Here is a 23,669-nt window from a genome sequence, read left to right as displayed (position 1 = left end):
TCATCCTCGTCGGTGATGCAGGGCACAAAATCCCGCCCCGGGGCGCATTAGGGATGAACACCGGCATTCAAGATGCAAACAACCTGATATGGAAGCTCGAGCTTGCTCTCAGGGACGAACGCAAGTACGACGCCCTCCTCGACACGTACAACACCGAGCGACAACCGGTCGGTAAGCGTGTAGGCCTCTCAAGTCTACATAACATGCGAAGTCACGCCGCGATAATGGATGTAGCGCTTGGCTTGAGCCCGGGTAAATCCATTGAGGAGAACCAAGCAAAGATCGCCCCTGCCTTTGATGAGACTCATCCAGACTACGCGGCAAAACGCGATGCCATCGGCCGTGCGCAAAAAGTTCTTGGTTGTGAATTCAAAGCACCTGGAGCGGTTGTCGGCTGGTTCTACCCGTCAGCTGGTGTTAACAATGGAGGCGGCGAGTTCCATACTGGACAATTACGGGCGGATGGGACGTTGAATCCAGAGTTCTACGTCCCGTCGACGATACCAGGGCATTTTGTGCCGCACGCGTGGTCACACAAGGGGAATAAGCGAAAACCTGTGTTTGATCTGGTTGGGATGAGTCAGCTGTTGTTGCTGGCTAGAGGGTCTGGGTGGGAGGAACTTGGAGACGATCGAGTGCGGTATGAGCATGTTGGCGATGGTGGTTGGGATGATGTAGATGAGATGTGGGCTCGTCAGTGTGGTGTGAGTGAGGATGGTTCTGTTCTTGTAAGACCAGACGGGATTGTTGCATGGCGAGGACAGCGAGGTGGCATGACGTCCAAGTCGTGGGAGAGACTGATAGACAAGTTGCTGCATTTTCCTGTAGACACGAATTCGTAGGCATAGCCATCATGCTCCTCAGATCGATAGATGGGAGGATATCAATTTCTCATTGTGACGTGTAAGTGTCTCTTGGCCTAAAATAGATGATAACGTCCTTGAAAGTACTCATTCCGGTCAGGCTCCCACTCATAACTCAATCCGACAAAGCCAAGCGCAAACTCGAAGGATACCTACCACTAGTATGCAACACATGCCTTCCGACGTTGAAATTGCGCATCTGCTTATCGAGACCCTCGAATTCAGGCATAACGGGATGATGCACAAGCACATCAAACCTCATAGACTCGCCTTTGTGGAAAACCAACCCTCCAGGCCACATGGTAATCTCCAGGTTGACGACCTCGTTGAGGGTGAGCTTCTCTCCCTTGTCATGTGGATGCCAGACGTAGGCATCAGACAGCAACCTCAACTTCTCCTCGGAGTAGTCTGGCTCGCGCTGAACAGCATGATGAGGTGCGCGAAGACGACCGTTCGATCCGACGTACCGCCAGACGTTCTCGCTAGGAATATCAGCTGCGGTCGTGCCGGCTGGCAAGTCTTTGAAAGGGGTGTTGAAGTGCTGTAGTGGATTGCCGTGCTTGTCGAATTCTCTGATCACGATGTAGACGTCCATGTCGTCGTGGTCTGGCGTTAACATGTATAGCTCTGCCCTGGAGAAGCCAAAAAGTTCTGTGTGCTTGTCAAAGTTGAAAGTGAAGCCAAGTACGATGTGGGTGGATAGGACCACGGGACGGTGGCATCATAGCTCGATGAGCTCTCGTCGGAAAGTGCTTGGTGTTGTAACCGGCCAGTCGCGCCGTCAACATATAGAGCCTGGTACTTGAAATCTGGGGGAGGATATGCTGTGATTGGTCGGGCTACGACCGATGGTTGGTTGAACCTAGAAGTGAGAGTCTCAATTTTGGAGTTTCTTCCCATCCATTGCTTTGCCTTTCAGGTATCGATCAAAAAACGTGTCGTAACCATCACGCCCTTCTTGCGTACCATGAACAGCCATATTGCCCTCCGACTTGAATGTGCCACGAGCATCCGTGTTGACTACGGCATAGCCACGCTGAATCCATTCTGCCGGATCTGGCGCCTCCCATTCTTCTAGACCGCTGGTCCGACTACGAGGTATACCAAGCCGCCGAGGGAAGATATCCAAGCTTAGCTTACCTGAGACGATAAGTCAGAAGGACATCGTACTCCAATGGCACCAGCCAACCTGAACCAGTCTTGCCGAAAATACTGCAAGGCAAGATAGCAGGCACTGGACTGTCATCAGAACCTACTGGTCAAAAGACATCTGTGAGGATTGTTGCACCATGCCTTAGTTTGATCGGACAATCCTTATCATAGATCATATCAACTGGCAAGGGTCTTCTACCCTCATCTTTGACCCAGCCTTTCTGCAAAACCTTGTTTTCACATCCGTATTCGATCCATATATTCTCCAACTCATGTTTCATAGGTGTGTAGAGCACTTCTATTTGACTCGAAGACGATGCCATCACAAAAAATTGTATGCGTAACAGAACGAACGCGAATCCCCCAAGCATTCAAACACAACGGAATCACGTTCAGGTTGTTGCAAACTTTCAAAATCAGATTGAACTTGGACGTGCTCGATACTTCAGCAATGTCACGAGTACTGCATGGGACAGACTCTCCACGAATTTCAGCTTGTGTTCAATGTACATGTCGGTATCCTCCATTAGCATGCTGTGAGTGTGGAGAAGCCGATGAAGTCCTCCTACCTGCCGAGCGATATACTCACGGTCAGAAGGTGCAGCATCAGGAACATTTATAGATGGATTCGTCTGACGTTCACACGCTACAGGACTTCCTGCTCAGTCAGGGTCCGGTATGCAAAGAGACAAGGCAAAGAAGGAGGCACGAAAGCAATTGAGCTGCTCTATCGTGATCGGCCACTTTTAGGGCTGCACAGGTGGACAAGGTGCCGGCAAAACGTGCCAAAATATCGTCGACTTTGTGAGATGAGCAAGACGTCCTAGAAAAGTGGTGAGGTTGGATTTCGATATACTCTGTGAGCTTGTTCGTGGTAAGACAAACGTATGTTATTGATCAGAGATGTACAGGCGTTTCCCAGGAACGTGAAGCAGTCTTCACAGCGCGTTCGACGCGTCAGTTAACGGTGGCTGTGAGGTATTTAGTGGTTAGATAGAAGCACGTGTGTCGATAGTGGACTTCCAATCGTTGGGACCAAATTGGCTCGGGTTAGATCCGCCGAAAGCCCGGTAGAGCTAAAATTCTTCCAGCAGTTGCAAGCCCGGTACGTTTTCGTTGCTTTCTCCCCTGCGCTACGTTCACTGAAAGTTCTTACAAAACAATTCATCTCCAGCTTCCCCAGCTTGCGCATCTGACCATTTGATACTTTATCAATCGTGACTGTCTCGTGTCCTTATCTCCACTCTTGGTAAAATACAGACGCAATGGCTGCACTCACAGGACCAAAGACGACTTCAGATCCAGCACTTCCTGCGCTGGCGGCTCAAGAGCCAAAGAAGCTATCAGGACTTGGTCTGTACGGCAGATTCGTATGTCTCGAACAAGCACATTAAAAGTACAAGCTAACCAACATAGGCCTTTGCTGGCGCAGTCTGCTGCTCCGTCACCCACGGTGGTCTTACTCCTGTCGACGTCGTCAAGACCAGAATCCAGCTCGATCCCGTCACATACAACAGAGGTCTTATTGGAGGCTTCAGACAAGTCGTTCAGAATGAAGGTGCAGGTGCCCTTCTGACCGGTGTCGGCCCAACCTTTGCAGGTTACTTCTTGCAAGGCGCTTTCAAGTTCGGTGGTTACGAATTCTTCAAGCAACAGTCGATAAACCTGCTCGGCTATGAGACTGCCTCCAACAACAGAACTGCTGTATACCTTGCCTCATCCGCTTGTGCAGAGTTCTTTGCTGATATCGCTCTCTGCCCTCTCGAGGCCACTCGAATTCGACTTGTCTCCGAGCCAACCTTCGCTAATGGTCTCGTTGGTGGCTTTGGCAAGATCTACAGAACTGAGGGTTTGGGTGCATTTTACTCCGGTTTCGGCCCTATCCTCTTCAAGCAGGTTCCTTATACCATGGCCAAGTTCGTCGTCTATGAGAAGGTCTCAGAAGCTATCTTTAGGTCGGTCGACAAGAACACCGCGAGTGATGGCACAAAGACCCTGATCAACTTGGGATCTGGTTTGATCGCTGGTTTCGCTGCAGCCCTCGTTTCTCAGCCTGCTGATACTATGCTTTCCAAGATCAACAAGACCAAGGGTCTGCCTGGTGAGGGCACAACCAGCAGATTGATCAAGATTGCTCAAGAGCTTGGTTTCCGAGGTTCATATGCTGGTATCGGTGCTCGTCTATTCATGGTCGGTACTCTTACTGCTGGTCAGTTCGCCATTTATGGTGATATCAAGAGAGTCATTGGTAAGTTGATTTCACATGTCCGAAGGCACGACTCGAGCTAACGTTCTACTAGGTGCCACCGGTGGTGTCGAAATCTCTAAATAACTGACCTATCTCCTCGACCCTTTTCCGCAACCTATCGATTTCTTTGAGACGCATTTACGGGTTTCTTCGCATGGATCGCATAATCAAGGATATTTTCAGTTTCGACTAGACGAGTATAGATGGTACTGCACAAACGCAGCATGATATGAATAGACGCGTGGCTTTCTGGATATGGAGAAGGCAAGCGTCCCTCATGCAAGCAAATTGCGCATTACTATATTTGAGCGCGTAGAGCACGCTATGATATGTGCTTGTTAGCTTGTACTACCAATCAATCGAAAAGTTGTGTCCTACATTGAGGGAGGCAAAGCTGCGATATCAGCTCCAAAACCTTTGACGTGAATGCTTGACCTCATTGTGTGTAACGATCCCATTAGCTGCTTGCTCATAGGCGAGAGTAGTCTCGAGTAGACTTGACATTAAACCACAGCTGAGACGTTGGGAATTGGTCTTTCAGCGGACTTGAGCAACATTGAAGCATAAAGCGTACGTAGATTAAAACTGGCATTTGTAAATGTACAGTATGGGCGTTTCGACAGCCCGCGTTTCGCCAAGCTCCGTATCACGCCAAGATACCGACTCAAGATCACGTTCGAGGCAAGCCAGTCAACGTCGATTAACCCGAGACTTGAATTGTCGAAGGGCCCGCTACAGCAAGCAGGCACAGACACAGAGAACCAGGCTCAAAAATTGTCTGAAGACATTGGCACAACCACCAACCTCACTTGCCACTATCAAACTGACAACTCTTCTTCATCAAAAACCTTGATATGGCTTCGACTACAGACCCAAAGATGGAAGCCATGAAAAGTCATGTCTTGACACACATGACAGCTGACCATTCTGACTCGTTGGCTCTCTACCTGAACCACTTCTGCAAGGTGCCAACCTCTCTACGTCCGCCCCCACCAATAGGTACTCTTAAGCTCGAAGACATCACTCTCGACCACATCATCATCTCCCATCCAAAAGGCCGCAACCTCGTCCGCATAGATCCGCCAATGAAGCATCTCGGCGAGGCACGCGAACGTCTCGTAGCCATGCACAAAGAATGTCTCCAAAAGCTAGACATGGCAGAGTTCAAAGTCGACAAATTCGTCCTACCAAATAAGCCATGGCAATGGGCCTTGCAAATCTTCAGCCTCATGTGCTTTGTGCTGTTCACGCTGTATCCTGCCAAAGCATTTTTGCCCGAGGCCGGTACCCTGGCGTCTAAAATCTACAGTGTCGGTGGTATCGTCCCTGGTCTAGCGAGGTTGACGGCGTCTATCAAGGACTTTGTCTTAATCGGCATGTTTGCCATTCATTCAGCTGAGACGGGACACATGGCGCAAACGCGGATGAAGAAGTACTGGGTGCCTGCGTTTTCGCGTACGTGGTGGATGTGGGAGGCTGCAGTTGCTGTTGGTGGTGTTGCGGGGATGTGGAGATTTGATGATATGGTCAAGGAGATGGAGGAAGAACGCAGAAAGAGTGGGAAGCATTGAGTTTGGATCGTGTTCTATGAGTAAAGTTGCATGTCTGGGTTCGCTTGGTGTAAACACCCAGCTGCCCGAGGATGTGACAGTCGAGGAGAAAGAACATGAGATCTAGACGACACTTCGAAGGTTGGGTGCTGGATGCTGTCTGCAATGCAAAAGAGTTCAGTTAGCATGATATACTGGCAATATATTCGTCGCTAGCTTTCTCCATTTCTGCTGCATATCATGATCGGAACAAGTAGCCTCCCCCCAAAAAGGCATCTTTCTTGTTCTCAATCTATGTCGTAATATTGCTGAAAATATTCCTCTCTAGCACGCTCCTGGGGCTCCTAGCCATTCGTGTCTGTTGCATGGACTTTCTATATCCATCCTGCAAACATTGTGCCCAAATGAGTCAAGGTAGGCAACTCATCTGGCCGTTGGGGTGGTTATTGTCTTTCTTCTAGCTCTTGAGCTCGTTAATGTGCCGTGTAGGTTCCTGTGGTTTGTCCTTCCTCTTTGTGTATTTACCCTCTAGTTGCAGACACAGATCTTCGATTCAAGGCTTGAGGTCTTACATTTGAGGTGATAACTGTTTCTGAAGGTCTCGAGTGCGGTAGTGACTACTTTGAGGCGAAATTTTGCATCGTCATTCAAGAGTCGATCAATTGAGGATGGTCCTGAGTGTTTCAAGCGCGGGAGAACGAGGGTGATATGCCGATATGTCTGTTTACCGAGAACTCCTTCAAAGATTAGCCAGACTGCAGCTCGGTTACAAATAGGACTACCTCCTGCGCTGATCAGGCGTGTCTTGTAAATACTGCCAAGTTGTCTCTATCTCCTCACCAGGCATCGAAACACAGTGCTAAGTAGACGCGACTAAAGGCACTGTTCCATCGTTATAGTCCAGCGCTTGTTGCTTCTCGTGCGAAGGGCCAATCACCAGTCTTTCGGGATCATCGACGTATCGTATGAAGGCAATGCATGTTGTACTATGCATCCACAACGATAGGTGTCATTTGCCTTCCCTATGTGTGTAGTGATGAGGCTTCGGCAAGGTATGCACTGATCCCGTCTCTTCCTCACTTCTGCGCTCTAGGCGCCGACAGCATTGAAAAGATAAATGTCATTTAGATCTCGATCAAAAATTCCTTGACGACCCGAAGGCCAACAAGAGCGGTCATAGTTGTAGTTTTCAACTAGCAAAAACCTAATCTCGGACGAATCCTCACTGATATAGGTAATGCCCGTGCACTGGGATGGAAGATCGCAAAAGAAGAGTTGCGGATGATGGCGAGGTTTATGTAGTGCTTTGGGTCTTGGCGGCTTGGCGGCAGCCTGCGTTGCCAGCTGGTCTGTCCTCAGATATACATTGCCGCCGTCGTGGGCTGTCTAAGTACGTACTGAGGTCTTTCTATCTCGAGACTCACAAAAGTTGTTAACACGTGCAAACAATGTGTTTACGCGAGCTAACGTTACAATAGAAGCAGGAGCCTTTCTTTCGGAAGAACAAACGCTAGGCTCGATTCGACTCCTCTTCTTTCTTCAATCATCCGTTTACAAATCTTGAATTCCTGCGACCCTTCCATAATGGCTAATAATATCCAGGTGCAGTACGAGTAGTGCTTCATACATCGATGTGACAAGCTACAAGAACAAGCCTGCCAAGGCGACTTCGTGAGGCTTGAGACTCAGAAACCCACCTGTCTCGTCATAGACCTTCATGATTTTCCGCATTCTCGATGAAAAAGATCGGATCTGCGCTGCCGCAACCAGCTACCGTACTGTTACCATGCATGGCGCCTTCGACTAATGGCGTGCAATACCTTTCTGAGGATATTGCCACTGTTACTGAGCTTAGCTCAGTACATTCGCATCTTCGTTCCCCGAATCCGACTTGGATCATCAATTATACTTCGACTGACATACAAGAAACCCACTTGGAGCCTCGCTGCCGGAAAGGTAGGGAACAATTTCGCTATACACTATGATGATATGACGTCTATCGAGATGTGAAATCGTCAGCATGCTTCACCAAACTCATTTCATATAAGACTCAAGTGGTGCACGATTGCGCTGTGGCTCGATCTCCACTAGTGACTGTCGTACATACCTTCACTGACCTTCCTCTGTGCGTGTCACCATGTATGATACCATACGCGACTCAGTCTTGGGACAACTCATACGATTAGCAACAAAGAACAAAGTCTTGCTATACGAGGAAGAGCGCAACCCCGAAATATGGCAGAAGTATGTGCACAGAGAGAAGTCTGCCAACATGGCACAGCATGGTCAAACAGAGTTGCCTGAAGAAGTATCAGAGAAACAAGAAGATGGTCCAGATACACCCGTTCGACGCGACTCGTCTCCGAACTCTTCTAGCTCAACCTCAACAGCTGTTGGCAATGATGACTTGCACAAAGGCAGACCAGTCGATCAAGAGAAAGGGAAGGATGTCTATGTCGTGGACTGGTATGGACCTGATGATCAGGAGGTATGTTTTCACTCAGGCTCAAGGTACAGATTGTCGTTAACGTGGTACAGAACCCCAAAAACTGGAGCCGCCCGAAGAGGTTCTGGACGACCTTCCTCATTTGCCTACTCACATTCTCTGTCTACGTAGGCAGCAGCATCTATACAGCAGGCCTCAACGACATTACAAGAGTCTTCGGTGTCAGTCGAGTCGCTGCCACCTTGGGTCTTACCCTCTTCGTGGTCGCTTACGGCATTGGCCCCATGGTCTTCGCGCCGCTCTCAGAGATACCGGCCATCGGTCGCAATCCCGTCTACATTGGTACGCTAGCACTCTTCGTGGTCCTCCAGGTGCCGACCGCTTTGGCTGTCAATTTCGGAATGCTGTTAGCTTTTCGATTCCTGACTGGTTTCATTGGATCTCCATCATTAGCCACAGGTGGTGCGTCCATTGGCGACATGTACAGCCCTGCGAAAAGAACGTATGGCATCGCTGTATGGGGCATAGGTGCAATATGCGGGCCGACTGCAAGTACCTGCTTTCTTTGTCCTTCCCATTTTGCTAACTGTAATTAGCTCGGACCACTCCTCGGTGGGTTCGCCGCCGAAGCCAGGGGATGGACATGGACGATCTGGGAGCTGATGTGGTTGAGCGGCTTCTGTCTCGCCGTCTTGGTTCCGTTTCTGCCTGAGACGTCCTCGGCTAATATCCTTTACCGCCGTGCCCGTCGACTTCGGAAGCTGACTGGTAACGACAAACTCGTTTCTGAAGGTGAAATTGCGGGAGCGGATATGAAGCCTATGAATATGGTGCGCATGACTCTGGTCCGGCCATTCACCTTATCTCTTTTCGAACCGATCTGTTTCTGCCTGAATCTTTACATTGCTCTCGTTTACGGGCTGCTCTATGTTTGGTTCGAGTCCTTCCCGATTGTGTTTATTGAAATCTATGGATTTTCTCTTGGCACTCAAGGCCTTGCATTTTTGGGCATCCTGGTTGGTACGTTGGTCACTATACCGCCATTTGTCTGGTATCAACACAAATATATCGAGCCCAAATTCAACGACAAGGGAGAGCTCCAGCCTGAATGGCGACTACCCCCGAGCTTTGTGGGTGCTTTTGCAATACCCATCTGTCTTTTCTGGTTCGGATGGAGCTCACGACCGACCGTTCATTGGATGATGCCCATTGTCGGATCTGGATTCTTCTCCGTTGGAACTTTCCTTCTGTTTAATTCAGTGCTCAACTATCTATCCGATGCATATCCGGAATATGCGGCAAGCGTGTTAGCAGGAAATGACTTCTTCCGATCTTGTTTTGGAGCAGGCTTTGTGAGTTCAGTTACATTCGCCTCCTTACAGCATACTGACGTACCTTGTAGCCGCTCTTTGCAACCGCAATGTATCAATACCTTGGTGTTGGATGGGCTTCGTCGACGTTGGCATTCCTTTCGATCGCTTTCATTCCCATACCGTTCGTCCTATTCAAATATGGCACAGCGATTCGCAGGAAGTCCAAGCATGCTAGACAGGACTTCTAAATCTTGGGTAAGGTCCGTGGAATCACGTGTATTGGAGTTGAAGGACTGTTTTGTACAAGAAAATGCTAGAAAATAGAACGATACCCTTTGAACGTTTAGAGGAGCTCAGAATCAGCACAATACTAAGATCATTTTCGGAAAATCAGGGAGTGAACATATACAGCATAATCCAAATTCATTTACAAATATGACGCTGCGAATCTTGGACCTTCACCAGATATATAAAATGCAGATCCAACAGAGCCGATTAATTTACGACTTGTTGTTCTAGAAGATAGGTCTGGTTCCTCGTATGATTTGAGGTGTCGTGGCCTAGGTCTTCCTCCATTCCATGTGTCACTTAAGAAGTTGAATAGATTATACAAAGTAATGTGCTTGTGGGAGGACGATTATAAGACCAGCACATTTTAGTTGCGAAGGCGTCAAGTTTAGCACTCCATGGGTCACAAAATCATCACTGACATAGAATATGTGGCTGCTATGTGCGTTGGTATCAAGCTAACCAGGCAAGCTGCAGCGGACAGCAGTCCTTGATGTGCAGAGGATGAACAATAATGAGTCCATCCTGTTTTCACTGCAGAGCAAATACTTGGAGTGAAGTTTTGTCACTACAAAGGAAAAAGTGCTATCCTGCAGCCACATGGCAGTCGCGGCATCTGTTCCTTCCCTCTCTTCTGATCGCACCTTCCTCTCGCTCGCATCCTTTCACGACCCAACGCTCAATCCATTATGGCTTCACCACCACCACAACACAGCGACGGTCTTTTCTTCTCATCATCACCGACGCAAATTATCCCAGGCCCTGACCAGGAAGTGGAAGAACTTGTTCGTCGAGCGCAAAAGATTTCCCAACTCGATTTGTGCCTCGAGGATGTCTTATCGAATAACAGAATTGAATTCTTCAGCAGTTTCAGGAGACAACTCGAGTTGATCAAATCGCGCTCACAGGCTTTCCAGGACTGTCACGTCACTGTGTACGACAAAACTCTCCTTGTACTGACGCGAAATGGCAACGACATGAACAACCCGTCGGCCGTCGTATTCTATTGTGAAGAATTTCTTGCTATTCCCATGAGCTTGAGCCCAATCCAGAAGGAGTCGTTGTTGAAGAGCTCACTCGTTGCTCCTGTGGCCTTGTCCGAAGGTGAGACAATCGTGCATCCCTGCTCGACAGTCAGTATAATTAACATCCTAAGTACATTCCGCTCCTCAGCTCCAACAAGGCCCCGTTCCCACGAAAGGTGGCAGAAGTCTGTCTCCAGATAAGAAGCGCTTGTTTAAGAAAGATCGCCAGGAACAAAAGCCAGCTATTTTCGCGATCCTTGCAGCACAAGTTGGTGATGCAGCGCTTCGGCTCTGGACAGTGTACGAAAAGGCCAAAGAAGATTTCTTCGCCATCTCTGATTCCAACAGCTTTGACAAACAGGCCGCTGCAAAGTTCTTGCGTGATACAGCCGAGAATACCCTTGAGTATCTTGCAGACAAGGATCCTGGCCAGCAATTACTCGACGAGCTCAAGATGACGTTAGCTGTTGCGAAGCATACTGCGATGACACTGCATGGTGGCAAGAAGAGAAAGTTTGATGAGCCTCTGGCGTCCCGGGATACCTACAGGGGAAATCCAGCTCGTGTTACCAGACGAGAGCACCTCCACGAAATACGAGCTAATGACAAACTAGCTGATAGAGTACAGCCTCGAGCCAAGAACGATAGATTCGACCTTTTTGATGGACATGCCCGAGCACTTGAACATCGCCAGAGACCAAGGAGCCGAGAACGTATGAGTGATCGCAGACAATTTTTCGCACCAGAAATTTCTCCTAAGGATATGAGAACCTCGAAAAGACGACAGAACCAATATCCCGGGCGAGGCCACAGCGGCATACCATTTGGCTACACACGGCCCGTTGATTCGTATTGTCCAGGTTCCGGCTAGTGATCTTGAAGCTGCTGCGTGAGCTGGGTCAGCATTCAGTTCATACAGTAGCCACGACTTTATCTGTGGACCCTAGGAAGAGCAGTCACTATCGAAGAAGACTAGGTTCGACTGCTTGTTTCGTCGATGGTCTCACGATGAGGGAGGAATTGCAGGTCATGTAGGACGAATACTGTACATTGACGGGAAGCTACATGCGGTAGCCTGCATCTCGGTTGGTGTCTTGGCACGTTTCTCGTCTTACGTACCTAGTGGTAGCGAATGATGACTTACAGGCCGGATTCATCTAAGAATCAATGAACCTAGTATTGGCAAAATATCAAAGGTGTTCTACTATGCTTTCGGAGGTAGGACCAGCTGGAAGAGCACGCGTCGCGCACCAAGACCGTTAGAGTGGAGTTGTGCGGTAGCCCTGCTACTCCGTACTCGTAGTTCATTCGCAGCTGTACACACTTCTGAACCCGCGGCAGCCATGTACCTTGGTTCAATTGATGGTATTACTTGAACACGATGAAATCCAGCAGCTGAGTATCTTTGTTGCTGCGCCTGTGACCTGCCCTTCTCGAACAACTCTATCCAAAGCTAGACTCCCGTTATGTTGGAGAGTAGCGAAGATCCGTGCCATGTCCCGCGCCAGCAGTGCTGCGACCTCACCAGCACCAACCTCACGGCGACATATAGCTAGCAGCAGAGCCGAAACATACACTCCACAAATTGTAAATAACGAGGGACTCGCCGAAGGCCTTGTAGCCCCGATCTCAACCACATATTGTTCAGAAGACCATGCATATAGCAGCGATGCCCACGATGAAGCTGAGAAACCACGTACTCGGCATGTGAGAAGAGCAAACACATTGTCCAAGGACTACGAAGACGAAGAAGAGAAGGCTGTTGTCAAGAAGTTCGATAGGAGGCTCACTCTACTTCTAGCATTTCTATACCTCTTATCCTTCCTCGACCGCTCCAGTATGCACAAGATTCCTTCATACTGAAGACCAAGTGCTTACCGTGCTCAGATATTGGTAATGCCAGAATCGCGGGACTTGAAGAGGCTCTTCAGCTCTCAGATAGAGAGTTTGATTACTGTCTCGTGGCTTTCTACATCACATATATCGCTTTTGAATGGATGATACTGCTGTATCGCTTGGTACCGGCGCACATCTATATCAGCCTCTGCGTTCTGGCGTGGGGTGTTGTTGCATCGCTGCAATCAGTGGTGACTTCTTTCAGCCAACTGCGTGCGCTTCGAGCATGTCTCGGCGTCACCGAGGCAGCATTCGGACCTGGAGTGAGCTGATCAGAAATGAGTCGAACGTTCCAACACTGACTGTATACAGGTGCCCTTCTATATGACCTTCTTCTATCGACGTGAAGAGCTGGCCTACCGAGTCGGACTCCAGATCTCAGCTGCACCACTTGCTACAAGCTTCGCAAGTGGTCTTGCTTGGATTATCGTCAAGCTTAACCAGAACGGACCTATCGAGCCATGGCGAGCGCTGTTTCTCTTCGAAGGCTTTCCGAGCATCATCACCGCTATCTTTGTGTGGTACCTCATCCCTGACTCGCCAGACAAAGCACGATATCTGAATGCACGAGAACGAAAGGTGGCGCGACTCAGATTGAAGGATGAGCAGCACCTTGAGGATTCGACGATTCGTAACGAACACAAGCCGCTTTCTAGCAACCATCTCCTGTCGCGGCTGACGACCTCGAAAACCTTCAAGACTTTGTCAAGCAGTATTGCCTGGCTTCAAGCTCTGATCTTCCTCTCTATCAATGTCTCTTTTGCCTCGCTACCTGTGTTCCTGCCTACGGTCATTCGTAGCATGCAATTCTCAGCGTTGACATCACAAATCCTCTCTGCACCGCCGTACCTCTTCTCGTTCGCCTTCGTCCTGCTTATTGGTCGCTTCTCAGATTCAGTATCGGACTCTCGCGGTTACTGTCTTATGGCTTGTTCCGGAATCAGTGCGACATCTTACTTCCTTACCGCGCTTTCGGGCCACCTGGAGGCCACGAACACACTCTCAGAAGGCACTGGCATTATTGTTCGCTACGTTGCAGTCTACGGTGCTGCCATGGGTCTTTTCAGCTCGGTCGTCCTCATCATCACCTGGAACTTGAACAATCAACCCAGCCGCAAGGAGAAAGGATTAGCCATGATGATTATGAATGTGGTAGGCCAGTGTGGCCCTTTGATCGGCGTGAATCTCTTTCCAAAACGAGACGGTCCCTACTATGTGACCGGCATGCTTGTCTCAGGTTTCTTCATGTCAGGTGTGGTTCTGCTTTCTGCAATACTGAGATGGAAGCTGCAGAAGATGAATGGACAGGGATCAAGTGGATCAGTATATGAAATGGTTCCAATGACCATTTCTGACAGCAGATCCGAAGAGGCCGAGAATTTGATGGCTCACAATACGAACGACAACTCAATACTGTCGACAGGTCAAGCCTTCCGGTACATGCTTTGATTTACTACTGTCTGATTCTGGGGAAAGTGCAAGCTTACTTGCGTCTGCATGTGGAATCGTCCAATCGAAAGTCCTGCAATATTCGATACCATGTTTTCGGATCATCTGTGCCTATGCAAGGGATTGCGCCTATCTTAATATTGGCAAAACAGGGCAAGTACCAAGATACTTATGGTGACCGTTGTCGAAAATCTTCGTCACGTCTGACACTTCCGAAGGATTACATCCTCTATTCTGTTCGTTCACACAACTTCTTCAGCTGCCTCTTCGCTGCTGCTGGCAGCGAATAATATGGAAATCTCTTTGATGCATACCTTGATTTCCTGGCCATACTGGAAGAACGAGACCACATCGATTTAGCTCCTTACAAAATTGTGCGGACTAAATCCCACAACCAAGTCTTTCAAGATCTGCGGAGATCTGTCTTTACCAACAACCATAATACATTCTTTTTGTTAAAGGCAAGATTCTGGACGAAACAAAGGCACGAGTGAAGGCGTGGTGAATAGCCGAGATAGACAATATCGAGGCAGAATTCCAATGTAAAATGCTAGAGCTGAAGTCAGAGATGGCAGATGAGATGGAGGAAGTCAGGAAAATGACTACAGAGGCTGGGCAGCGGATCAACATGGTACTGGCCACAGAACGAGCCCCAAATAACACTGGAATAGAAAGCGACATCGACAGCGAAGCCGATGACGAGTCGAAGAATGTGGCGCCAGAAGGACGCCGAAGTCATCGAGCAAGCCGTGGCGGATCAGTCGAAAGTGGCACAGGGACTCGCCCGCATCGGTGTGATTGGCCTAATTGTAACAAGCGTTCTATACAGAAACTCGCCTTGACCAAGCATTTTGAGGAGCACACCCTTGGGAATGAGCACGTATGCAGAACCTGCAACATGGTATATTGACTCTATCTAATCCCTTGGACTACCTGTGAGCTGACAGACCGTAGGTCTGCCAGAATTCGAGCTCGTTAGGGGAGCACAAAGCGGTTCATTTAAAAGAGAACCCGTTTAAGTGCAACGTTGTAGGACGCCTAAAGACCTTTAGAAGGATAGAACACCTCATGAGACATTCGGTAGCAGTACATGGCCGCGAGCTAAACGGTGAGAAGGTCTATTACTCCCGAGATTAGGGAGTGGCCTCCATGTAACGCTTCGTATCTGGCGGGCCGACCATACAAGCGCTGAAATGGATCTTTGAGCAGACTCGTCGCAGATGAATTTAGACATGACTGTGAAGTTGATGAATTTGTCGCGGTCGAGGAACATGTGTCCTGCCTGATTTTGGAGATTGGGCCAAATTTGGGTTCCTGGATGGTAACACTTTATCAACTTTTACTCGTGATAATGGAAAAATGTAGAAGACCATTATGTTTGTCGCTTCTAGCCTTTGTCGTTCGTAGTCGATAGCTGAAGCCACGACGGTATAGGTTTGAGTACAGCGCATTTGTTGTGGACGATCAATCGTCACCTACGACGCGCAAAGTACTGGTCCTCGGCAAGGGCGAAACACCTCAACGCGGTCCCAAGTCGATCACAATCAAAAAGCCCACCACTCCTGCCTCCATCTCAAGCCCAACCCATCATCACCATGATAACAGTACCTCAACAGCAGCCTCCGACTTTCTGCAAAATGTGTAATGTCGATCCACCTCGGATTAATTTCCTTGGGTACTTTGCTCTTCGTCACTTCGACAACAGCATGTTCCTCGATTGCGCTCAGATTTTCTGCAACGCCGTAAACACCTAGCCAGTCCCAAGTTTCATCATCGCTACACGGTACTTTCTTACTCATCAAGGACTTTACCAGATGCTTCGTTTTTGCTGAAGATTCCGGCTCTCTGGCGGCATTTAGTGGTTGGCCGATGCCGCTGTCGAATGAGACGCTATGCTCAACGTAGTGGAAGGGTGACGTTTCATCTAGGATCGTGTCGCTCATGATCTTGAGCCTGCCTAGGTTGGCCATCAGTTCTTCTCGTCCTGAGATCGCAGTCCATAGTGCTGTGGTCGTATAGGCAAGATTGTCTGGAATGTCATGATAGTCGAGCTCTAGGTCGTGACCATAAATCTCATCCAGCGAGCCCAAACTCTCCTCACGCATTCCAATACCAAGCATGTCTAACCAAGAACTTCCATCGGATTGTTCACAGTGTCTTGTTGTGCTGTTTCGATTTACATCATCCAAGTCTTCCCTGAGATGCTCGTCCACATGGACGTACAGGATAAGGTATAGCAGCAGATATGCTAAGCTTCTAGTGAGTTTAAGAAGCATGCAAATCCTCTTTTGCTGGTCTGTAAGGTCTAACTTCTCAATCATGTTTGCGTATGCCACAGACCACCTCAGAAGACGCTCAACGTGGACTTGCTGAGCCGGTTGACGTTCGTCTGAAGCACGCCAGACAGTGGCTGGAATGTGTATCATATAGTCGATCTCAGTGAACATGAAGTCTCGTGCTTCTTCGAGTGTTGCGAATTGAATAGGCACGTCCGGCGGATCTGTATTGCCTGAGCAACGTTCGACGATGCGATGTGACGTGCCGAATAAACCAAGGGCTTTCCGTTGAATTCGGGAAAGGAGATTCGTGGAGATATTAGGGGTTGCATCAAGAGAAACATGTTGTGTTTCACCATACAGAAGACGCATTGGTCGGTCAAGAAGACGTTTCAACCCACGATCCATGTGAGCTACTGCCTTTGTCAGATTGCCCTGAAACCCTTCGAACAACCCAAGGAGATACTCAGAGCACATGACTGCGTCTGCGTCATCTTGCCACGCTGATGGAGTTCCATTGTGCCCATCATATTTTGCGTTTGCTTTCAGCTTGTCAACCATTTTGATAGCTCGTCTCTGAAGGTGGTCAGCATGGGCACAATATTCAAGAGCCTCCCGAGAAATGCCTGAAAGGAAACGTCGATGGACTGCACCAAGCGCAGTTGCGCACGCGAAAACGACTGGGTGAGAAAAGGCAAGCTGAATGCTAAAATTGCGCCACAGACTGCTGTCGAAATAAGCGGCAAATTGAGGTCCCGTACGATATCGGAAAAGAGAGAAGCAGTGGATTTCCAGGTCGGAGAATTGCGAGCGATCATTGAGATTCGGGAATGAGCTAGGCTGTTGTATTAAAGTGGCAGTCCATGGATGCAGCCCATTGTGCATAGGGTAGCTTTTCGGCTGTGCTCTCGTGTCGCTGATTGCTGTTAGCTGGCATATATTGAAGATACGCCTCGCGTAACGACTGGTGTTTTGCTGAGGTAGCCTTTCAGTAGTGAAATCACGAGATAGTATCCCTTCTTCTGGCTCATCTGAAGGGGAACTGTATGATGTTGTGACGGGAACTGCCGATGGCTTTGTAAATAGTGAGGGTATTGGCAAGGGCTTTCTGACATCGCTCGTGCCTGCATGCTCGGTTGAGGTTGTTCCCGGCGCGTCAGTGGCCCAGTCACATCTGCGGCCCGTACTGGTACACCTATTGCAAGGCCTCGCCTCGTCACACTTTTTGCGCCTGATCTTACACGTCAAGCATCCCGTCCGTGTCTTCTTGTGTGACCGCCTATTATGACGAGACTTTGGCTTCTCACTAAGGTTGTTCATGAGGTCCCAGAGAATGCTGACGCGACGTCTAAGGGCTTATCGAGAGTGGAAGCTTACGGAACTTGCAAGCCAAACAGAGAGGCTCGGCAGATTTGGGATAGACGCGACTTCTGTATAATAGACTCGCGGTCGATTCAAGTGGTCTGCTCGTCTGCCGTGCTGATACATGCTCAGCTTGCCATCGTATGAGGTGTTCCTTCCTTGAGACCAAAGACTTGCGAAGCAGTCACATGTTGCAGCTTAGGTACGAGCAGAGCACAAGGCTTTCCCTAGCTAATCAGTAGCTGTACCCGACCTCAACCCACAACATGATGTAGGAGTGCTCAAGGCCCTCGATCCACGACATTGTTGAATGCTACATCACCAGCCACGCGTGCCTGCTTACGAATCCAATGTCGCAACGAAGAGAAGATCAATCGATATCGTTCTTGCCTACATTTCTTATCGTGATCGCCGAATGGGAGGTTGGAATCATCTGCAAGAACGTTTTCTCCACAAGTCGGTTCTGATTTGCTGGAGCGTATCAGTTCTGATGTCTCACACAAGCGTGTGGTTCGAATTACCACAGGCAGGAGAACGAAGCGAAAGTCTGGCAAATCTGTTCTGCAAGAAAGCACAAATGGACTTCACTCGTCAACGAGGCTCCGTCATCACTCTCTGAACGTTACTTTTGACCTCGAGCAGCATCGTGGTCGCAATGAAAAAACAGCGCTGGTGAAAGGGCCCTCAAGTCATCGAAAGTGTATGGCTTTCAGTTTGATCTGGTGTCTAGCATTTACTTTCAATCTTTGCGAAACAGACGGACCCTGTCAACTTATACCAACCATGGCCATCACAATGTCGCTGGTGGAAAGTGAACTGGTTCTCTTGGACAGTGCGATCGTTCACCTCTTGGAATCGATCACGCAAGTACTAACGATGGTTACCCCTGCGATCGCGTATGATGAGAGTGAATGCTGGACATGTCTTCGTGTTTATGCGACGCATTTCACGATGCCCACTGGACGACTGATTAAAATGACCCAGAAGTATCTACGGTTCGGCCTTCGAACCAACCTCGCTAAGTAGAGCGTGTCTACTTTGGACGTGTTGAACGATTGCAATGCCCTCAATTACTGTCCATCACGACAGATAATGCTCCAGCAAAATTAACATTCTAATGCTTAGCATCACACGTTACGTGTGTCAGTCTCGAAGCTATTGACTTTCAATAATCTTAGCAACAGCCAATAGAATTGCGTTCCCCAAGGTCAAGGCAGCCAAAGCCAAGCACTGTACCACGGCCTGACCTTGTCCTGGCTCGTCCGCGAGCTTCCTTTTAGCAGTTCAACGGGTCTATGCGGCGGCGTGTTGATAGCCCAGTTGAACCATGGGCGCAAGCACTTGTACTCTGATGTCAAGGTCCAATCGCAGTTTCGAGACAGCCCTCTTGTACACCAGAATTGCTTCTCGAAATGGCAATTTGAGACATTGTGCCTGCTTTTTTTTTGACAATATCTCGATTGTCAAGATGCTTGTCGCTGTCTAGTCCCCGTGATTCATGATTGCCCAGTACAGAAGACCTCAGGTACACCATAAAGCGACCAACAACCTCTTCGCCGTCTAAAGTTTCTGCTGTATGTGCATCGTGCCCATCGCTCGACGTCGCAGAAACGGCTATGCAAAATGGCAGCAATCGCAAGGGTTCTGTCCCTTTTTGTTGCTTGCTCTCAAGCTGCTCGCATTGTGCAGTCCAACGATGATGGCTGGGCTGAGAAGAACATCAGAACACTCAATACTGCACTGGTGGCTGCTGGGAACGACGTTGTGCTTTCCGCACCAGCTGATAACCAATCTGGTCGAAGTAAGCACATTCCGAGTAAGAAACATACTCATTATCATTCTAACTCTCTTCAGGCTCGTTAGATTGGCCTCCGACAACAAGGAGAGAGCCATGCTAGTATAACAGCTGTCCTGCTAATAGCCCACCTATTGGCGCGGATCCTAATGAGCCGCGCTTCGAGTACGTCAATTCTTTTCCTGTGACCGCAATCAAAAACGGCATCTCAAATCTTGCTCCTCGCTTCTTCGACGGCAATCGTCCCGAATTTGCCGTAACAGGCGTAAACGTGGGCTCGAACCTTGATATTCAAGTCCCATTTTCCGGCACGGTTGGTGCAGCAGTAGAAGCAGTCAAGCAAGGCATTCCAGCTATATCGTTTAGCGGGAGGTCCGGAGATCCAACAGCATTCACCGCCGAAACACCACTATATAGCCAGGTCTATGCCGACCTTGCGACCAATCTGACTATGCAGATCCTTGAATCTGGCCAACCATACCTACCGGATGGTGTATGGCTCAACGTCAATTTCCCAGAAGTCTCGGAAACAAGATGCAACAATGCCAACCAGTTTCAGTTTGTACTAAGCAGGATAAACATTGGCATCTTCTCGGCGGATGATGTCGAAATTTGTGACTCTGATCGCCTACCTATGGAGCGACAGGTCGTCGATGCAGGGTGCTTCGTAAGTGTCAGTCCTGGAGACGCTACTGACAAGACGACTGTCGATGCTGCACGGCAAGCAATTGTAGCGCAGAAGCTCAACGGGCTGTTGACGTGTCTGCCTTGATTTACAAGCAGCGACCTTGATATGATTGAGCGTGGGGCGTGATGCTACTTTAGCACAGATTAAGAGACTTGCAGTTGGATGTCGTTGGTAAATACTTTTGCTTTACTTCGAGAATTAAATAGATCTACTATTAGCTCTGAAGTCGATGCTGCTCCCAGCGATCACGCAAATACATGCCCGATTCTGCAATACTTTACACATATTGCGCCTTCCTCCGCGGCATTTACAGCTTACAGACATAACTCCGAACTTGGCATAACTCCAACAGAGGAACAAATGGTCAGTTTCACGAGGGTAATAAGAATCATCAACGTCTGAAGAAATCCTCATTCACATGACCTCCAACCATGAATTAGAGACGCTATTACCCCCAGGAAACTGAAAACTCCTCTAGCGGAGGCAAGCCCTAGACACCTAAGCTTTGCGGCAGCGATTGCGATTGGCTCTCGAGCAGAGCACGTTTCGGAAGTGACGAACCGTGTACGACGTCCAAGCGGCCTTGCTGCAGCTTCGAGCTCTGTGCGGAAGCCACGAAGCATCGAACGTGTACTTGAAAAGTGTGTAAACAGGAATGTGCTGAGCTCATAGCTTTGAACGAAATGTAGATACATACACGCGATGTCCGCTCGCTATGAGATCCTTCGACGCAGTGCAGACATAGCAAAATACCCATCGTATATTCTTCGCAGCTAATTCTCAAAATGACCACCCAGACATTCCGACGATCTGACCTCCTCCCTCTCAAACACTCAGAGTACAATGCACAACTTCTTCGCACATCGATGTTTTCAGATTGCACGGTTCGTGCCGGCAACAGAGTCTGGCATCTCCATCGTTGTATCCTAAGCCCACGATGCGAGTTCTTCTGGACGTGCTTTCAAGGGGATTTCGACGAAGCGAGTACAGCATCGGTCGACATGCACGACGACGATCCCGATACGCTGGAGAGACTGATTCGGTGGATCTACCTTCTGGAGTATCCTGAATGCAGCAACAAGCAAAACTCATGGAGCGAGGACTTGCTGCTATACATGATGGCTGACAAATATGGTCTGACCGAACTCATGAACTCAACGAAGCAAGCACTGCTGAGTCAAGCTAGCAGATGTGGCAGTTCTCCTGAAGTATTCCTGCAATCATCTGAGGACTTCGTTGAAGCAATGCAGATGCTATATGAGGACTTTCCCGAACGTGATGATCTAGCAGCACTCAGAGAGGAGCTATTGTCACTAGTAGCGCCAATGTTTGCTAAATATTTGAGGGACACGCCAGTTCTGCTAGAGCTGATGACAGCAATACCAGGATTTGGAGTAGCACTCGTCGAATCTCTCGCCAAATACCAGCCTGATCGCAGGCAATCGTCCTCCTCTATTGCAAGCCACGTCATCGATAGTGGAATCTGCAGTTCCAGAGCTAGCAGCAACTCACCACAGTACACTAAGCCCTATATTCCGCTCAACGAAGACTCGGATGACGAGCTGATTTGATTTTATGCGTCTCAATCAAGCTCGGCGCTTTACGCAGTTTGGTACGAAACCATCTGCTTCAAACTCAACACTCTGAGGAAAAGGCACCTTGCTGGGCGAAGGGCTTATGACCATGACCCAGATGAACTCTCAAACGTGCTTTTTCTGTTGCAGACCATTCCCAGGACGCTTCCGTTCAGATGTCGACGAATGATAACAGCTTGCACCACAATCAGTGCAGGAAACTGCTTTCGGCACGCAATATTACCACAGCTGAAAGTTAGTTTTCATATGGCTCGTGCACCAGAAGATCGAAATACTCGATTTGCCAGTCTTGCAAGGTCGCCGAGAATCTTCACGTTGGAATACAGGAAGAAACGTCTAAGATTTCGTGCCAATAGCATAGCAAATGGAAAGGCTCGTGAAGATGGTCTGGAATATACCGCGTTTCATGTGCGAAGGAGCAAGACTGCCAGTCCACGAAGTTGCAGATTGGAATCTGGATTTGAGGATGCAGGCGGTGACCACTCGTGACGGTTGGCCATTCATCATAATAGAAATCCATCATAAAACGTTGAGCAATGAATCGATGGTCAGACGAATGCTCATACTGTAGGCCCTATGCCTCCGTGACATAAAACTGTGACCGTCTTATGCTTTCCTCCGCTTAGCATTTCCTTTATCTTTTCCGCTCGCTGCCGACACAGGAGTAGAAGCAATACTTCCACTCGAGCCCCCTACCACAGCCCGACCCTTCGTTCCCTGCCTCTCTTCTCGCTCATGCTCCAGCTTCGCAATGCGATCTTGTATATCTTGTGTCTGGTCTTCACTGACAGTATTTGTGAATCCAAAAGCTGATTTAATCTTCGGCCAGAAGAGCAGAGCGCTGCAGAGGACAACAATCACCCTTACGATAAATTGAAGTTGTGTTTTGTTGATGGAGAGGCTCGTTGGCTCGTTTATGCCCAGAAAAGGTACGGCGAAAGGAATGCTAATCTGGAGTGTGCCGTCTGTGAGTTTGGCCATGGCTGCGAGCTGGTGGACCGTAGTCAATTCTGATGCAATACAACGCCACTGTAACAACGGGTCTTGCTCGGTGATGGAGGGGTGAAGAACAAATTGCAAATAGTCGAAATGTTTTGTGTTGCGCACGATTTTGAGACAGAGACACTCAAATGTGAAGTCCGTCGATTTCAAGAATCGGACTGCGGCTCGTGTCTTTTCGGAGAACCGTACATGCTTTCCCGTACTCGCGCGAGACGCGTTCCTCACTTCTCACGCGTCACATCCAGTACTAAAGACAGTCCAAGCTTATCCCAGCACATCTATCGAGGTGTAGCAACATGCCAGAAGCCACGAATGAAGCAGATAGTAAGCTTGGCGATCGGCTGAAGTCTACATTGTGGTACCATGTTGGCCAGCTCGTGGACGAAGAAACTATTAACTTAGGGATGAATGCCTCTCCCCAGTATATTGGCTCTCTAACAGAGCTTGTATGGACTCAGATAGGTGGCGTGGCATTGCTCGACTTAGATGAAGATAGTTGTGCTGACTTTACGCAGGAAACATCGCTACTGACCTTGAATCATTTGCCAAGCATGCTGGAAGGAATACAGTAAGACCTGAAGACGTTATGTTGCTTGCGAGACGAAACGAAGGACTTCATTCTATCTTGAAGCAGAAGGCTGAGGAAATCGAAAAGACATCTCAGCAGAAAGCACGAAGGCAGGATGGTTAGGTCATAGCCACCAGAATTGAGCAATCTCTA

General features: G+C 48.8%; 10 protein-coding genes across 10 annotated transcripts; 7 read left to right on the top strand and 3 right to left on the bottom strand.

Moving 5' to 3' along the window:
* Positions 1 to 53: 53 nt before the first annotated feature.
* LTR64_003572 (uncharacterized protein) lies at positions 54 to 777 on the top strand (the record flags this gene model as incomplete). The annotated part of the gene is made up of 2 exons (XM_064897928.1): positions 54 to 704; positions 739 to 777. 2 exons carry the CDS (start codon positions 54 to 56, stop codon positions 775 to 777), a joined length of 690 nt encoding a protein of 229 aa, XP_064756878.1.
* A 201-nt stretch (positions 778 to 978) lies between these two features.
* On the bottom strand, positions 979 to 1,458 carry LTR64_003571 (uncharacterized protein; the record flags this gene model as incomplete). Its single annotated transcript, XM_064897927.1, has 1 exon — positions 979 to 1,458. The coding sequence occupies one exon, from the start codon at positions 1,456 to 1,458 to the stop codon at positions 979 to 981; it is 480 nt and encodes a 159-aa protein (XP_064756877.1).
* A 282-nt stretch (positions 1,459 to 1,740) lies between these two features.
* LTR64_003570 (uncharacterized protein) lies at positions 1,741 to 2,133 on the bottom strand (the record flags this gene model as incomplete). The annotated part of the gene is made up of 3 exons (XM_064897926.1): positions 1,741 to 1,954; positions 2,004 to 2,075; positions 2,120 to 2,133. 3 exons carry the CDS (start codon positions 2,131 to 2,133, stop codon positions 1,741 to 1,743), a joined length of 300 nt encoding a protein of 99 aa, XP_064756876.1.
* Positions 2,134 to 3,280: 1,147 nt separating this feature from the next.
* MIR1 (mitochondrial phosphate carrier protein) lies at positions 3,281 to 4,347 on the top strand (the record flags this gene model as incomplete). The annotated part of the gene is made up of 3 exons (XM_064897925.1): positions 3,281 to 3,385; positions 3,432 to 4,263; positions 4,316 to 4,347. 3 exons carry the CDS (start codon positions 3,281 to 3,283, stop codon positions 4,345 to 4,347), a joined length of 969 nt encoding a protein of 322 aa, XP_064756875.1.
* A 770-nt stretch (positions 4,348 to 5,117) lies between these two features.
* LTR64_003568 (uncharacterized protein) lies at positions 5,118 to 5,834 on the top strand (the record flags this gene model as incomplete). Its single annotated transcript, XM_064897924.1, has 1 exon — positions 5,118 to 5,834. One exon carries the CDS (start codon positions 5,118 to 5,120, stop codon positions 5,832 to 5,834), a length of 717 nt encoding a protein of 238 aa, XP_064756874.1.
* Positions 5,835 to 7,950: 2,116 nt separating this feature from the next.
* Positions 7,951 to 9,820, top strand: MDR1_1 (GTPase-activating protein; the record flags this gene model as incomplete). Its single annotated transcript, XM_064897923.1, has 4 exons — positions 7,951 to 8,301; positions 8,352 to 8,774; positions 8,856 to 9,611; positions 9,662 to 9,820. 4 exons carry the CDS (start codon positions 7,951 to 7,953, stop codon positions 9,818 to 9,820), a joined length of 1,689 nt encoding a protein of 562 aa, XP_064756873.1.
* A 729-nt stretch (positions 9,821 to 10,549) lies between these two features.
* On the top strand, positions 10,550 to 11,756 carry LTR64_003566 (uncharacterized protein; the record flags this gene model as incomplete). The annotated part of the gene is made up of 2 exons (XM_064897922.1): positions 10,550 to 10,964; positions 11,017 to 11,756. 2 exons carry the CDS (start codon positions 10,550 to 10,552, stop codon positions 11,754 to 11,756), a joined length of 1,155 nt encoding a protein of 384 aa, XP_064756872.1.
* A 623-nt stretch (positions 11,757 to 12,379) lies between these two features.
* LTR64_003565 (uncharacterized protein) lies at positions 12,380 to 14,230 on the top strand (the record flags this gene model as incomplete). The annotated part of the gene is made up of 3 exons (XM_064897921.1): positions 12,380 to 12,722; positions 12,773 to 13,044; positions 13,094 to 14,230. The coding sequence occupies 3 exons, from the start codon at positions 12,380 to 12,382 to the stop codon at positions 14,228 to 14,230; spliced, it is 1,752 nt and encodes a 583-aa protein (XP_064756871.1).
* A 1,544-nt stretch (positions 14,231 to 15,774) lies between these two features.
* Positions 15,775 to 17,067, bottom strand: LTR64_003564 (uncharacterized protein; the record flags this gene model as incomplete). The annotated part of the gene is made up of 1 exon (XM_064897920.1): positions 15,775 to 17,067. The coding sequence occupies one exon, from the start codon at positions 17,065 to 17,067 to the stop codon at positions 15,775 to 15,777; it is 1,293 nt and encodes a 430-aa protein (XP_064756870.1).
* A 2,424-nt stretch (positions 17,068 to 19,491) lies between these two features.
* Positions 19,492 to 20,435, top strand: LTR64_003563 (uncharacterized protein; the record flags this gene model as incomplete). The annotated part of the gene is made up of 3 exons (XM_064897919.1): positions 19,492 to 19,669; positions 19,723 to 19,735; positions 19,790 to 20,435. 3 exons carry the CDS (start codon positions 19,492 to 19,494, stop codon positions 20,433 to 20,435), a joined length of 837 nt encoding a protein of 278 aa, XP_064756869.1.
* Between the last annotated feature and the right edge of the window lie 3,234 nt (positions 20,436 to 23,669).

This window comes from Lithohypha guttulata, assembly GCF_036872675.1.
Source record: "Lithohypha guttulata strain CCFEE 5908 chromosome Unknown scaffold_2, whole genome shotgun sequence".
In the NCBI taxonomy this organism is placed as follows: Eukaryota; Fungi; Ascomycota; class Eurotiomycetes; order Chaetothyriales; family Trichomeriaceae; genus Lithohypha; species Lithohypha guttulata.
The sequence above is the reverse complement of the archived record's forward strand: the minus strand, read 5'-3'. Positions and strand labels throughout refer to the sequence as shown.